At 39.5% G+C, this 15,747-nt stretch overlaps 1 protein-coding gene across 1 annotated transcript in view; it reads right to left on the minus strand.

Moving 5' to 3' along the window:
* Positions 1-852: 852 nt before the first annotated feature.
* The window catches only part of NUDT14 (nudix hydrolase 14), a 33,066-nt gene continuing 18,171 nt past the window's right edge, over positions 853-15,747 (minus strand). The window contains exons 3-4 of the mRNA XM_018082785.2: positions 14,503-14,740; positions 853-2,334 (exon numbers count right to left, since the gene is read on the minus strand). Of these exons, the coding sequence (XP_017938274.1) occupies positions 2,094-2,334; positions 14,503-14,740 (479 nt within the window). The 3' untranslated portion in view covers positions 853-2,093. The remainder of the gene's footprint in view (positions 2,335-14,502; positions 14,741-15,747) is intronic.

Genomic DNA, 15,747 nt, shown 5'->3' on the forward strand with positions numbered 1-15,747 from the left:
CAGCCTTCTGCTGACCAGCAACAGGAGTCTGGGACAGATTTTGGCAAGTCTGGCACTGCCCTTGGGGAAGTTTGGTACATAACAGAGACAACCACAGTGCCTTGGAGGGGGCAAAATGTGTGTGTTTCAAAGGCCCAGCTCAAAGATGTGCAGCCATGGCATGACTGGCTGGCACCAACTGTGTGATGCTCACAGAGATTTTATTTTAGGACCTTTGCCCACCCTCCTTGCTGGGTTTGTCCATGTCTGTCCCTGGCACTCGGCAGCCCAGGATGTGCATGTTGTGTGGTGGCACAAGAGACCCAGCAGTGGCTGACCTGCCTCCCCAGGGTGCTCTGACGACCCCAAACCGAATGCAGGTGTTGGGATTTGAAGGCACTTCCAGAGAGGGTAATCCATGAACTGTGTATTTAGTCTGATGAGTCACACTCTGAATGCCCATCACAGACACGGGCATTATTTATTCTATAGACTGTAGCAGTTAGTATAGGGCTCAGCAGCAATCAGGACATACTGTACTAGACAGAGCAGTGGAGACCCCACCTTAAAACACCTTCCAATGTAAATACATCAGACAGACAGAATTTATTTGCCTCTCACAATAACTCAGCCCTTGACTCACCACAGACCCAGTCCAGCTCAACACAGCTGTGCCTGAACTTCCACAAAAAGTGTCTGACTTCACAGACAAAGGCTGCTCCTTCTTCAGTGGCTTTCCAAGGACCTTTCCTCCCAGTCAGCAGAAGAACCAGCAAGTAGCAGTTCTAAAAGCTTTCTTTAAAAAACCCACATTATTTATTTATACACCTATTTAGACATGCAGTGATTTAAAATCAGCCACTGGACACCATCAGGCACCTGATGTGCTGCATTTATTCCAGGTGCTAAGTTCAAGTTTGCACATTTGCAGTCCTCATCTTCTAAACACACTTAGCACCTCAGTACTCCTGGAGGCACATACAATGTAGGCATGTTGATTAAATCAGTGAATAACATAAACCAGTGCATAATTAAATTGACAGACTCAATTCTCTTTCATTCATGCTCATAACAGTTTCACATGACAAATAGTTCACATCTAAACTATGCTGATAGAAGACCTAATATACATTCTAATTAGGCCACTTCATTAAATCAAATTGTGTTGCTCAGTACGTCTGTGCAGGTTGCACAGGCTTCCATGTAAACTGCACAAATCATGATAAAATCACAATAAAGCACTTCCAATCATTAGATTCCAAGAAGTGTTATCTGAGGGGTAAGTTCCATTCTTCCAATTTGGGTGATAAGGAAACTGAGACCTCAGAGAAATCACTTGTAGTACTCACATCTGAGTCAAATTAAAAGAATTTGGCCTCTCTAGTCCTGGTCTAGAGGACAAAGTTTGATCTAATTAATCAAGTATTACCCATAAAGCAAACAAAGGAGCATGTGTTCCAGCAGAAGCCCCCATTCTTCACCCCTCTATCACCATCACTGCTGATCAGCATTGTAGTGGGAACAAACAGAAGCACATAATCTTACAGCTGCTCTATTGTCAAAATGACATGACAGCAGAAGGATTTACAGACGTGTTTGCTTATGATAAAGGTTTGCATGTTCAGAAATGCAAACGCCTCCTCTGCACAGGAGCTACACTCTGCAGAGAAAGCTGCTCCCTGAAAGCTGTGCAGGACTCAGGAACGCAGTTAGGGTATCTGTCACTATTCAGGTTTGCTGCTTCCCTCCAAAAAATATCAAAAACTGCAGTGAATACACAGCTGCCAGTATGTACAGACCACAGTGACAGCCACAACGAGGGCCTGAGCAGCTCTTCAGAACAGTGCTGTGAAAAAGGAGAACTGGACACATTTACTTAACCTTTGCACGAGAATCAGCATTTGCCTCTCAAAGGCAAATCCTGGCCCCACCGATGCCAGTAAGTGTTTTGCTAATAATGGAGATTGGGTCAGGATTTTAATTCAGATTTTACTTCCAAATTTATTTCAAGAAATATTTGCTCTGTGAGAAGTTGGGTTGATGGAGGCAGGAAGATTTGCAGCTTTCTGTATCCACAGAACCAGCAGGAAAGCTTTTCTCAAGATCACAGTGCTTTACTTTTTTGGTAGTTTGGGTGCTATGTTGTTTTGGAACCACGTGAAGCTGAAGATGACACCCATCGTCTTCGGGAAAGTCTCATCATAAGCAAACTTCATGGATTCTTCCAAAGGTATTTCCACAACTTCAATCAGCTCTCCTTCCTCGGGCTGGCCACCTCCTCCACTGGTTCTCATCTGGTCTGTTACTTCTACATAAAACAGTGTCTGCCTAGAACCCGTCAGACCAACACCAGACCTGGAAAAAAGAGGAGAGGAAACTCTGTTTTAGATAAAAAGAAGGCAGCAAGGATGGAAACCTGGGTCCTTAACATGTGTCACTAAACAACATCAAAATGCATGTCCTTACTCTCTGCTAATGTCAATTAGAACCTCTAGTTGCAATTCTGTTAAGACAGGAATTGATTGCAGCTTTCATGCAGAAATTCCAGCACTTCTGAATACAGTTGGGTATGAAATGGATCCGTCTTCAAATGTATTCTACAACTTTGGAAAAATGTGAGTTTGGGAGAAAATAAAAAAAACCCCAATTTTGTATTGGTGAACTGTTGTTCTACATATACTGAAGTCAAGAGAAGTTTTTTCAGCTGACCTCAGGGAGAGCAGAACTGCAGGATGACTCACAGAGATGCACAAACAACAGGACGAAGCTCCCCCAGAGTATCTGTGTGCTATCGTGCTACATTTGTTTGCCTGTTTTTACACAAATATTTAGATTTTTTACTCTTAAGAAGATTATGTCCATTCACAGCTGGAGTCCTCCGCTCATGGACTGCATAGGTACAAGGGCAGAAAGGCAGTCTGAGACTCTATCCTTTCTGAACTTTAGCCTTGACCCAAATGGACCACTGTAAGCACGCACATATCCCAAGTAATTCAGTCTCCCTGCTAAATTTGCTTCAGTGGATTTAGTTGAGGATATTTTAGATTATGTAGTCTTTCTTCAGCTAGACTGCTTTCTGTGTATTATACTTCTTACTTGTTAATCCTCCATTTCCTTAGGACTATTTAATTTAGGTATTATTAAATAAGGGATAAGAACATAATCCACTCATTTAGTCCTTCCAAGAAAATATTCACATTATAATCACAACTTCTTCATTTCACATGATTACCAGTGACTTTTCACATTAAATCTGGATCCAAAGTTCACTGAAACTATGAATGAGGTGTTAGGACAAGCTGAAAAATTAGCTTCCATATTATTACACATACAGAGGATTCTATGATCTGTAGCAGTGTTATGATCTTAAGAGCATATATCCAGACTTACCCAACCATTAGTCAACTAAATCTTTCAGTTAATCCAGCACACATCACACCCCACAGCAGGAATTAATCATTTGTCTCTCAATTTTCTAAGAACACTGGCAATTATTTTGTTTGGAGGATTAATAGTGACTATTGAAGCTGGTTTATTGCATCGATATACACTCATTTTGGTTTTTTTTAATACTGAGTAGGGAGCATACCAGTGAATTTATTTCCTAAAATTACTTCTGATACGTTCTGTAACATTGGACAAGAGGTTTTAGCCCTTCAGGATCATTCCTGAACATTTGAGAAGTGAAACTTAACCATCCTCGGCACTTCCAGGAACTCGGAAGGCTGCTATGAGACTTCTTTCATTCTGGGCTCATCATTTTATTCCAATGCCAGTGGTGGGATTTTTGATACATGTTTTAAACAATGAAATGTGACCTCCTAGGATACAGCAGCGGGTGAGATGTCTCTGCCACTTCACCAAACCACATGATCTCCTTCCTCAGTCAGTCTGATTCCATATTTACCTTCCCTAAGGACCTCTCTCCTGCAGCCACTGTCCTTGGTATTTGTGCACTGTTCTGACAACCGTCAGAGATGGTTTGCCAACAAAAGATCCATCCAGGGCTGACCACTGACCCATGTGCTGCCTGCTCCTCACTATCACAGCTACGACCACTGCAAGGAGTCTCCCTGAGAGAACGTATTTGTGATGGAATTTGTGATGAATTTGTTCATTTTTTGTTGCCTCCTTTCCTTCTTCTTTTCTTGTGTGAGAAGGTAGAGAGGCTTTTTATTTTTGTAATCAACTAGAGATCCAGATCTGGTTTTCTCTATATACAGTGATTACTCATTATTCTTTTTTTTTCTACAAGAATTGATTTTTAGTAATTAAATAAACATAGGAAACCTGGATTTCAGAGATTGTTTTTTGATACTTGATAGTAAGAATAAAAACCACATATTAATATATACTGTAAAATTTTCAAGACAAAGAATGCAGCTGGGTGGTCTCCACAGGTACCATAAAACACATAGGACTGAGCATAATATATTTAATGTTCTGTTATTTCTGATGAGTGTCAAGTCTGAGCTTCATCTAGGGTGTCCCATCTGGAGAATGAAAATGATCCTAAATTGAGTGCTTCTATGTCCACTTGATATTAAATAAAGGTTATATACAAAAACATAAGACTTTTTTTAAGAAGCCCTTCTTTGAGAATGTTCTGGCTTGATTATTTACAGCATAATCTCCTTCCATACCACCTGTGACCATTTACTTATGAAATAGCTGCAGCTGTAGAAATCACAGGAGCTCACCTTCTATACATTTTTTCTTTAAAGTAAATGGAAACTGCTTCCCAAGGTGCTACACTGTAAGATTCAGGTTCTTGCCACCACAGCTCAAATAGCACGGAGTGATTTCCATATGCTGTTATTTCATTGTATTTATTCACATGATACTTGTATTAAATCAGTGTTTCTCTTCTTATGAACTAAATACATCAAGAGTGGCTACTACCCTGAATATACTTTAAAAAATGAAAGCCCTGGACATCAATATCTTTCCTTTGTTATGATGTCCAAAGTTACGGCATTTCTTCATGTATATATGTTGCACATAATTTGCAACAGAAATCAACAGGAGAATTTTAACAATATACATTCAAAGGATGACATAGCCACATGACCATTTTGTTTTTACTTGATTATCTAACTTATCTTCCTCTGGTGCAACTCTGCCATAAGGTATTAATTAAAAACTAATAAAAATTTCCAAATGAGCTATAAATAAAATCAATGCTGGTATTTATACTCATGTCATTCTATCCTACTCTTTCCTCCTAAAACCAGCAAATCTAACATCTCTAAGACTACTTAGAATCCCTTCACCATTTAGATGGTGACTTTGCAAATTGTTGCATGACATTATTTATAAACATATTCACTGCTTTTATTTATTGTCTAACTAAACTCCCTCAAGGGAGTGGACAGCTCCTCCTAATTTGATGACACTAAACTGAGAGGAGTTGATGACTCCCTTGAGGGCAGAGAGACCTCAACAAATCAGAGGGATGGGCTATCACCAACTGTATGAAGCTTAACAAGGGCAAGTGCTGGATTCTGCACCTGGGATGGGGCAACCCTGGCTGTGTGCACAGACTGGGGAATGAGAGGCTGGAGAGAAACCCTGAGGAAAGGGATGTGGGGGGTCCTGGTCAATGACAACCTGATTGTGAGTCAGCAGTGCCCTGGCAGCCAGGAGGGTCAACCATGTCCTGGGGGCATCAGGAAAAGTATCACCAGCTGGTCAGGGGAAGGGATTGTCCTGCTCTGCTCTGCTCTGCACTGGTGCAGCCTCACCTTGAATACTGTGTGCAGGTTTGGGCACCACAATATAGAAAAGATACAAAGCTATTAAAGAGTGTCCAAAGGAGGGCAACGAAGATGGTGAAGGGTCTGGAGGGGAAGCCGTGTGAGGAGCAGCTGAGGTCACTTGGTTTGTTCAGCCTGGAGAAGAGGAGACTGAGGAGAGGCCTCATTGGGGTCTTCCACATCCTCATGAGGGGAAATGGAGGAGCAGACACTGATTCCTTCTCTTTGGCGACCAGTGACAAGACCCAAGGAAACAGCATGAAACTGAATCAGGGGAGACAGAGGTTGGATATCAGAAAAAGATTATTCACCCCAAGGGTGGTTGGGCACTGGAACAGGCTCCCCAGGGCAGTGGTCACAGCACCAAGCCTGACAGAGTTCAAGAAGTGTTTGGAGAACACTCTCAGGCACATGGTGTGACTCTTGGGATGTCCTGTGCAGGGCCAGGAGCTGGACTCGATGATTCTTGTGGGTCCCTTCCAATCCAGCGTATTCCATGATTCTGTGATTCTAAAAGTCCATTTCAATGGTTTCAGAAAGAAGTTGAAAGATGCAGAAAAATACTTGAATCCATAAAGGAGGCATGTTTCTTACCGTTTTTTACTTGGTATTTCTTTCTATGGATGCTCTGTCTTACACTGCCAGTTGATCATTTTTGCATAGATCCACATGGAATGCCCTTTACTAAATTAAATGTTCTCCAATATTCCTTACTGCTGTCTTTGACGACATTTCCAGACTCTTAATGTACCCTGCTTGTCCTTAGAAAATTGCCCAAAAATCAATGCTATTCACATTTCATCTGTATTAGTACCTTTGTTTTTTTTACAGAAATCAAAAGTTAGGTTTGTTGTTTTGAAGCTCTTCTGGTTGGAGCAATAAAGTATTTTAACACACACCCTTGGAAAACATCATACATTTCAGGTGATTTTGGATACTGGGGCAGAGGTGGAAGAGAGCAGAGAGGGAGAAGGTGGGTCTGACTGGTAAATAGGCTACAGGCACTATGATGTTTGTGCTGTGCTTTCAGGTTTATCTGCCACTATGAACTTCCTATGCTTTTGTACAACTACTTGCACTTTTTGAATATGATGTTTAAGGAATTTTGTTGTGCCTTTAATCATGGCTATATTCCTTTTTCTGCTACCATCTTCCCTGTCACAAGTCTGTGCCATATGCTTTTCCTTACCCCAGTATTTCACACTACAAATAAAATGCTTTTGCCGTGGTCTGAAATGAGTCACCTATTAACAGATTACAGCTGTATTCATTAGCTCTGCATCTGTGGAAATCACAGGGGTCAGCACACCCGAACCGCAAGGGATGAGTTTCACCCTGGGAAAACCACCTTCCCAATAAAGGTGCCTTCCCAGGACAAGACAGGCTTGGCTTGGGGGAGGGTGAGCAGGGTCTGAACTCACAGCACCAGCCCGTGGTGAGAGTTGGGCCTTCAATGTCAGTCTGAAGTTTAGCACTGCACTGCCCAAACCCAGCACGTCGTGGCTCATACTGACCCAGACCTACTAAGCCTGGCTTGACCTAGCTGATTGTTCCAGATGTATTTTGATGTGTCTGTACAGTGCTTGGCTCCAATTTACCACTGTGGGACAAATGCAAATGGTCTATACAAAATACAGCTCTGTTTTCCTCCTCTCTTTATCGTGAGGATCAGTTTCCTCTGAGAAGTTTACAGTTCCAATTAACAGCTACATGGCCGACAAATATCTTTGTCAAATCATTAGGGCTTAAGCTCACAAGCCCTGTAACTTCAACAGAGAGATTTTTTAAACCCCAAAGTCTATTAGCACTTTCAGCACTCCTTCAGACAGTTTGAAACCTTCATTACCTTTGACAACAGCAAGTCTAGGAATGTAAGCATGTCAAAGTAAGGATACCAAAGTGGTATGGTTTTCATCACAACGGTAACTTAAATATAAGTTTAACACATCAAAACAAGATTGTATGCTGCCTTCCCGTGTTTCATTTTAAATAAAACACTCAAACACTGAGATTAAATCATGAGATGGCTTTCAAAACCCTGGGCAACACACTTGAAGGCAACACCACACCAGAGAAGGACTTTCTGCAGGATGGCTCTGAAGTGCTTCTCCTCACCTCCTGCCCAGGGGTGGGACTAGCTGGCAGCACGAGGCTGGAATTAGAGTATTTCTATCTACTTCCTTCTTAGACCAGGGAAAACACAAGAGACAGATTGTCACTCCAATCTGTTTTTGAAACACGGCAGTAGCAGCTACCACAAAGCCTTTGTTTAGCTCTTCCCTTTTATCAAATGCATGAGGAAATACACAGCACATTAAATTGAGCTCATAAAATGGGGCTTTTCACTTATCATATCTGAGTTCATAAGCATAAAGATACAGTACACACATTTTTTATCCCAAGTGGGTAACAGTTTCTTATTGCTTATAAAATAAAGGCTCAGCAGTGCCTAAAAGCCACAAGTGAGACTGAGTCCATGTCATGTGTTTGTCAACACTCAGTAACAGTGAGTTTCTTCTTCAACCTGAGTGTGTGCACACACATGAACGTTTGTCAGCAGGGTCAAAATTCAAAGTAAGTATTTCAGATTAGCTCTGCCTTTTTTTCATGTCTGGATGCTCACACCTATGCCAACCACCTCTTGCATTCGTAATTAACACATTCATAAATATTACATTTTTAATTTGAAGGAAGAAGCGTGTATGAGAAAAGAAACAATATTTTATACTCTACTACTCTGCTGCAACGTGGGGAACAAATGATTGACTTATCCTTGTGAAGACTTATTAGCTTAACTCAGACTTCTGACAGACAGCAATTAAAAGCTAAATGTCTCATAATTTCTTAATATTTAACAAATACAAATTCTATAAACAATCAACACTCCTATCAGCCGAGAAATAAATTCTTTTGTGTTTTAATCTGACATAGTTAAAGTGCAGACTCCTGAATGCAATATATACTTCTACAAGATTTAAGCCATCTGAATGCAAAATTTGGGTATATAGTGAATACATAATTCATGTTTACAAATAAATGTGGCACAAATCTCTGTTATTCATGCTGAAATCAAGATCCATTTAGGCATGCAATATGTAAACTGATGATCAGCAACACGCAGCTCCTATTGTCACTTCTTAGGACCTTTGTACAGTTCTGACATTATAAACAGCAGGTGCAAGGAAAAAAGCATAGAGGTAATTAACATAAAATTATATTACATTATGCCATCACCCAACAGGTGTACTAGCAGGTGATCTTTCTAATTATAATGCACTCCAACATTTTCAGGGCTATTATTCCTTCTACATAAAAACCTGTGAATACAAACCATTTTTACCTCATTGCACAGAGGGTAATAGCCATGGCACAGTAATTGGAACATCCAATATTAATTCTCTGAATGCTCTTCTTTGTTGTACACTTTTGGAAAAAAATCAAATGTAGGAAGATTAAAGTAAGTCCCTATGTTAATATAGCTAGGCCTTTAAACTAATCCATCTGATTTCTTTGCAGCAGGGCTGATAACCTACAGCTCCTGTTGTATCCGGTTCATAGCCAAGAGTTTTTTACAACCTCTGGGAGAACATAAAGAATGAAGGGAAAAGGAAGTTGAACAAGAAGCTCTGGTTCAACTTCATCCTGATGATCTGAGGTGCTATTTATGTCCATTTTATAACTACTCTTCAAGAAAACCAACATTTTCAACAACTAAAAGAAAATACTCTGCAATGGCAATAATAACATCTTTAATAACAACAAAAACCCCAACATATTTCCCTGCCCCTGTCTTTTAAGGAAACAAGTCTCAAAGAAGATAGCTGGAAGTACTTCAACCTAAGAAACTAACCCACAGTTGAATTTCACGTGGATTCAATATGAAAGCTGCTGGGATCCCATGACAGATAGAAAATTTGTTATATATGATATATGAGTAAGTCCAAAGTAAGTAATTCACTTACAAAATTTTGCTCTTGGGAAAAAAACCCAAAACCTTGAGGGAAGTTCACAGATTTCTTTCAGAGCTTTTAAAAATGGACAGTTTAACTGGCAACCTTCAACTTTCATGAAGCCTCAGTTTATAATTACAATACCACAGAATTAGCATCATTTTATTATTTGAGCTAAGTGGTTTTTTTACACCACTCACCACTGCCATCTATGCTATTTTTGACTGATGCAATACCTACAGTTGACAAGAACTCAGGACACCAGTAGCCACTGGAACTTTCAGGAAGCCTCCAAAAGTGGATTAGCTGCTGCCAGCATAGAAAACAAACTTTGTGAAATATCAAAATAAGGTTACTTACTGAATACCAAGCACAAAAGTAGCAATTCGTGTAGCGGTGATGAAAGAGGAAACTCACCAAACAGGCTGAAAACAATACAGGTTTTTTTCAGAATCATCCCTGCCTCTGTCTACACAGCAACATGAACCCCCTGTATTTAAATTCATCTTCTGTCTGGTATCTTTCTATAATAGGAGCAGATATTTCTGATTTTCAAAGTGTGATTCCTCTGTCCTCCTCCAGTCAAGTCCCTCTTAATATGTTTGTCTTTCTTGTTACCTCCCCCAATCCAGCCTCCTTCATTCACCCACACCATACTGTCCTCCTGCTGCTGGAACAACTTGTTCCAAAGACTCTTACTCAACTGGCATCAATTCCCCAACTCCTGGCTTCTTTCCTGATTCCTCATTGATTCCACAGCTACGCCGTGGATCATTCAAGGTACTTAAGTCTGAGATCTAATTCAGTGCCTGACTTCCATCTGATGAGCATTATGTCATAGGGGCTTTGACAGGGCTTAATAATGGGGTCCAGTGGGTCACTTGCATGTGTGTACAAATTACCTGTGCCAGTATTGTGGCCAAACTTTTCCTGTTAGCTGAGAAACACTAAAAAAAAAATTTCCCCAAAACCACTGCTACAGGCCCTGATAATACATGAGGAAAACCCCTGCTACCTCCAGATGACTCCAATCTGTACTGCTCCCACTGCTTGAGAACAGGGCAAAGTTCTGTTGAATACAGTCCAAGTACTTTCCTCATTTCCTTACAGAGAATTCTTCTCCAACACAAAGTACTTTCCCCAGGTCCATTTAGTTCTCAGCCCATGGTTTTTCTCTATATTGTTCCTTCATCTTTTCTTCCTCTTTTTCCACTCTAGGATTTTCTATTCCATTTTTACCCATAGTCTAAGTTCTCCCTATGCATTGTCTGTGCCCTCCCCTTCTTAGTTCATCAGCCACAGAACTGTATTGACTTCCCCAGCCAAAACCATTTCTCCCTTTATATTTGATGTGTCTTCTGCTTTCCATGTCCTTCTGTCAGGTCTAGATCAACTCCTGCTTTTATTCTAGGCAGGCAACTTCCTTCTCATAACCATGATTGCAGAAGGGGCTGTCATCAGGAACAACAGACAGCTCCTTGCTTTCAGACCAAACGCTGTGATGACACAGAAACTCTTGTTTGTACAAAACCTTTTCACTGTGCACACAATTAGGAGTTTTTATCTACAAAAATTTAATAGACTTCACTCAGTAATTATTAATCACAGTTATCTAAATATTTTAATGCCGTTTTATTTGTGTCAGGAAAGGACCAACAGTTAAGAGATTTATCAGGAATGGATCAACTGCAGTCAAACATCAGCTACGACTGGGCAACAGCTCTTGTTGATGGGGCAGCAACACAAACAACACAACTTCAGTTTACTGGGGCTTTGAACCCTGTCTAATGTGACAGGTTCATTAAGAAGTTAGGAGATAATGATACACTTAGAAATTGAAGAAACTGTGAAATATGTGCAAAGCTAGTAGGAAAATGGTACTCATAGAATGGATATCACTGTCAGATTGGAAATAAAACCAAACAGAAATCCACTGAGGACCATCCTTTATTCAACATAATTCAATATTTTACCTTTGAAACAGAAACTTGAGATAGCAAAGCTGAGACAGATTATGTAGAAGAAGCTAGAGATGAATATTAGAATTCAAAATTGTCCCAACAACTTGGAGAAATGGTCTGAAAAAAACTGTAAGCAATTCAGCAAAGGCAAGTTCAGGGTTGTGTGTTCAGGCAGCAACAAGGAATGGCACAACTATGGACAGGAGATGAATGACAATGCAGTACCAGAGAATCACAGAATATTCTGAGCTGGAAGGGACCCACGCTGATTATTGAGTACAACTCTTAGTTTTGAGAGAGGGGAGGCATTGTGGATGATGAATATGTCAACAATGTAATGCCTCTGCAAAAAAGGCGAACAACATACCACAGTGTATAAAGAAAATTAGCTGTAAGAGCAGGGAGATAATGCTTCCACTCTATCCAGGAAAGCCCCCACTAAAGTACTGTGCTCCACTTTGGGCACTAAGTTCTTAAGAAATACGTGGATCAGATGGAGAGAAGGCAGAGGACAGCAGAAGGAATGATCAGATATCTAGAAAACATGATCTAGACAGAAAGCTTAAATCGACTAAGACAGCTTTGCACAGGCAAAAATAAAATAAAGAAGAGATACGTTCTAACAAATAGGTGAAAGGTGCAGAAGTACTTAATGTCCACTGGAAACAGGGTAGTAAGTCTTGCACTTTAAGCAAAGAAAGAAAAATTTAGGCAAGACATGAGGAAAGAATTTGTCATAGTACAGACAGATAAGACACTTCAGACAGAATGCCGAAAGTCTCCAAGAGAGGCCATGGAATGATTAGATTTTTAGAGGAAGCACAGATGCACATTTGTCACAACTGAGCCTGAGTTTTGGAAGAGAAGCAGTCTAGATGAGAGCCCCCCAAAATTCCTTCCAATTCTGCTTTTTAAGGCTTTTCTCTGACCCAATGCACTGGATCAATAAATAAGGCAGAGCAACTATTACACGGATGGCTGGAATGGCAGATAAGAGCAGAAGGACATGATGCACTGTAATTCTAATGGCATGCATATGCATTACTGTAATGCTTTATGCCAGTGCTTTGTATTGACAGTCACAGCATGAAACAGCAGCATAAACCATTTGGAAAAACCTGCTACACTTGGAAATGGCCCAGGAATTCTTATATGTAACACAGCCATTACAGAAAAAAATGTCCTTAGCAGACCATAAGAGAACCAATTACTTCCTGTCTTTGCATCAAGGATCAGAAAAATTCTCCAATCCTTGACTGAAGGAAGAAGAACAGGACACTCCTAACAGGAAGACATTTAGAATAAAATTCTAATACAGAGCATGGGAAATCAGACAAAAGAAACGGTAAAATACCATCTTTGAGGCTTCAACCTTTCACATTAATCTAAAAAAGTAAATACTCTACAGGCCCTTCTGACTTCAGCATGGATCTCCATGGGCAGAAAGCTGTGTCCACAGAGACAATGGAGGATTAAGAGCCCCTTGCATGGATCTCAACAAAGAAAACTCCAATTGTATACACTCTTCACAAGTCAGTGCAATTAAAAAAAAAAAAAGGCAACTGAAAGAACAACCACCTGTAACATACAAAGACATTTATCAACACCAAAACACACAGAGTTTTAGATACATATAAATCATTAATATTGAGTCAAACTTATAAACTCAAGAGACAACCTCCTACAGCTACAGAAATGATATTCTCCTTTTCCTGTTTTGCATTTGTATACACATATATACATACATATACATATGTATATATCTGCATGCTACAGCCTGTCAGTGTCACCCAAGCTATGAAATTCTATAGACAGCTTTTGCTCATAAATCTAGAAGACACTTTTTCTTTCAGTAGAACAAACCCTTAATCTGGTTCCAATGAGTTGTAAAAGACAGCTCCTGTGATTCACCCCCTCCCCTCAACAGAAGCACTGCTTGTTAATCCAGCAGGAAATAACATTTGCCAGGATTGACAGCTGTGGATTTGTATTCAATTCCCAAATTAAAAACCAATGACAGGGCCTAGTTCAATGGAGATGTCAAGCAAAATAAAGAAAGTAAAAATCCTTCTGCTTTCTCTGTAAAATACAAACATACATACATTTTGGATAACAATACTAAAAGCTGGGAATGAGATATAATAGGATTAAAGCCGTGTGCAAAGTTTCTCTTGAGGGGTTTTGCCCCCCCCCAACTCACATTTTGTATTTTTCCACTTACATATTAAAATTTCCTCTTATTCCTAATAAATGTTTTAAAATGTGTTTAAAACCTATTTCAATAACTATTTGAAACCCTGCAAAAATATAATGTAAAATTTTCACAGTCAAATCAGCAAAATCTTCATATATAACAGTAATTACTGTCCAATTAAAAGAAGGTTTAATTACAAACCAAATATTATGAAGAGATCTAATGGCACAGTTCTCATCCTTCTGCAAAGTCATGTTAAAGGTTAATCAGAGAGCATCTTGGGCAGTTTCTACTGTTAATCAGAATAATAAGAATCAGAGATGGAAAACACCAGATATAGTAAAGAAGGATTGTTTTCTAGTGCTGTAACAAACTGATTTGAAGAGCCAAATGCAACTTTTCCCAGTTCTAACAGTCTTTGGAATAAGTCACAATAGTATGATTCTTCCTGTGAATTCAATCCCATAATTATAAGTTTATAATTCCTTAAGTCTCTGTGAATACTCCTCTCACTTGCTGAAAATTACACCTTTTATGTACTTTCAGACATCCACGTTCCTCCAACACACTGCTTAAATAAGGGAAGAGGGAACATTCAGGACACTGCAGCAATCTGTGAAACACCGAAATGCAGAGGGTTTTAACTTTTTACTGCTCTTTACCTGTAAGAAGTGATTCTCCTCAGGTCTGCAGTGGAAACATGATAGCCACACTCTTCCAGGACTTCCTCACATGCAATTTCTTCTAAAGAAAGGTCTGGTTTGTCCACAATGCCAGCACAGAGTTCATAGGTCACTCCAACCGCAGCAGGTAAAGGATCCTCCAGGCAAGAGAACTTCTCCTTGTCCTGATTCTGAAAGACTTGAGGCCGATGCCTTTCTACTTCGCACATATAAACAGCTTTAAAAGAAACCCCAAAACACAAAAGAAAAAGAAACAAGGGGGGTATATTAGTTTATTCATATTAAATAGAAAAAAGGGTGGTACACAAATTTTGCCTGGAAATTTATAACCATAAGAGCACTTGAGAGTAACAAGGAATTCAGCTGTGTTATCTATTAAAATAATGACACACTGAAACTGGAATTTTAAAGAACAAAGGTTCTCTTGCCATGTTTGTAAAATTCTTCTTTAAGCTGTATCTGTGCTTACATCATCTGGAACGGATTCATGAACACCTTAAAATAAATAAAAATTGAAAAAGGAAGCTAGTTCATCCAAGAAATTCAAGTGCCAGAAGTGCCATACAGCTTCCATTTGTTGGGCAATGTGGATATCAGGATTTAATTTAAACTATGCAGTTATTTCACAGAAAAGTTGGGTTGCACATTAAGTACCATGTGCACAATGATAAGTCTTTCAGCCTGTCAACTCAGCTGTTATTTAGAAAGGATATGAAAAGCATTTATGTTTGTTTGAAAAAAAAAAATAATTCTCTTTTGAACATATAGTTCCTTGCACAGATTCCTGTGTGGAGTCTAAAAAAGACTTCTTGAATTTATCTACAAACAGCTGCCACTGTAATGGACTCCTAAGGAAAGTGCAAATGCCAGATTTTAGTTCTTATTTAAGCAAAACTCTCACTGATGTCAACAGAAATTTTGCCTGAGTGAGAACTGCAGGGTTGGATGTTAACACTGACAATTCAAGATCACTGTAACTTTAACTTACAGGTATAAACCCACTCGTTTCTTCTTTGAAATCTTCTTAAGTCTATCCCCTTGCTTTTCATGAAAAGTTACCACGAGGCTGTTACAAACCACCCTGAATAAAATTATTTTAAAGTCTGAGACTATTTTTATTCCATTAAAATATTTTACATGCATATTTCACATACGCGTAACATCGTTTTCAAATGAGTTTACCTTTTATTTCCCATTCTAAATCTCACAGAACTGGTATATAAG

Source organism: Manacus vitellinus, unplaced genomic scaffold (genome assembly GCF_001715985.3).
Source record: "Manacus vitellinus isolate BGI_N305 unplaced genomic scaffold, ASM171598v3 scaffold_6_pilon, whole genome shotgun sequence".
Classification (NCBI taxonomy): domain Eukaryota; kingdom Metazoa; phylum Chordata; class Aves; order Passeriformes; family Pipridae; genus Manacus; species Manacus vitellinus.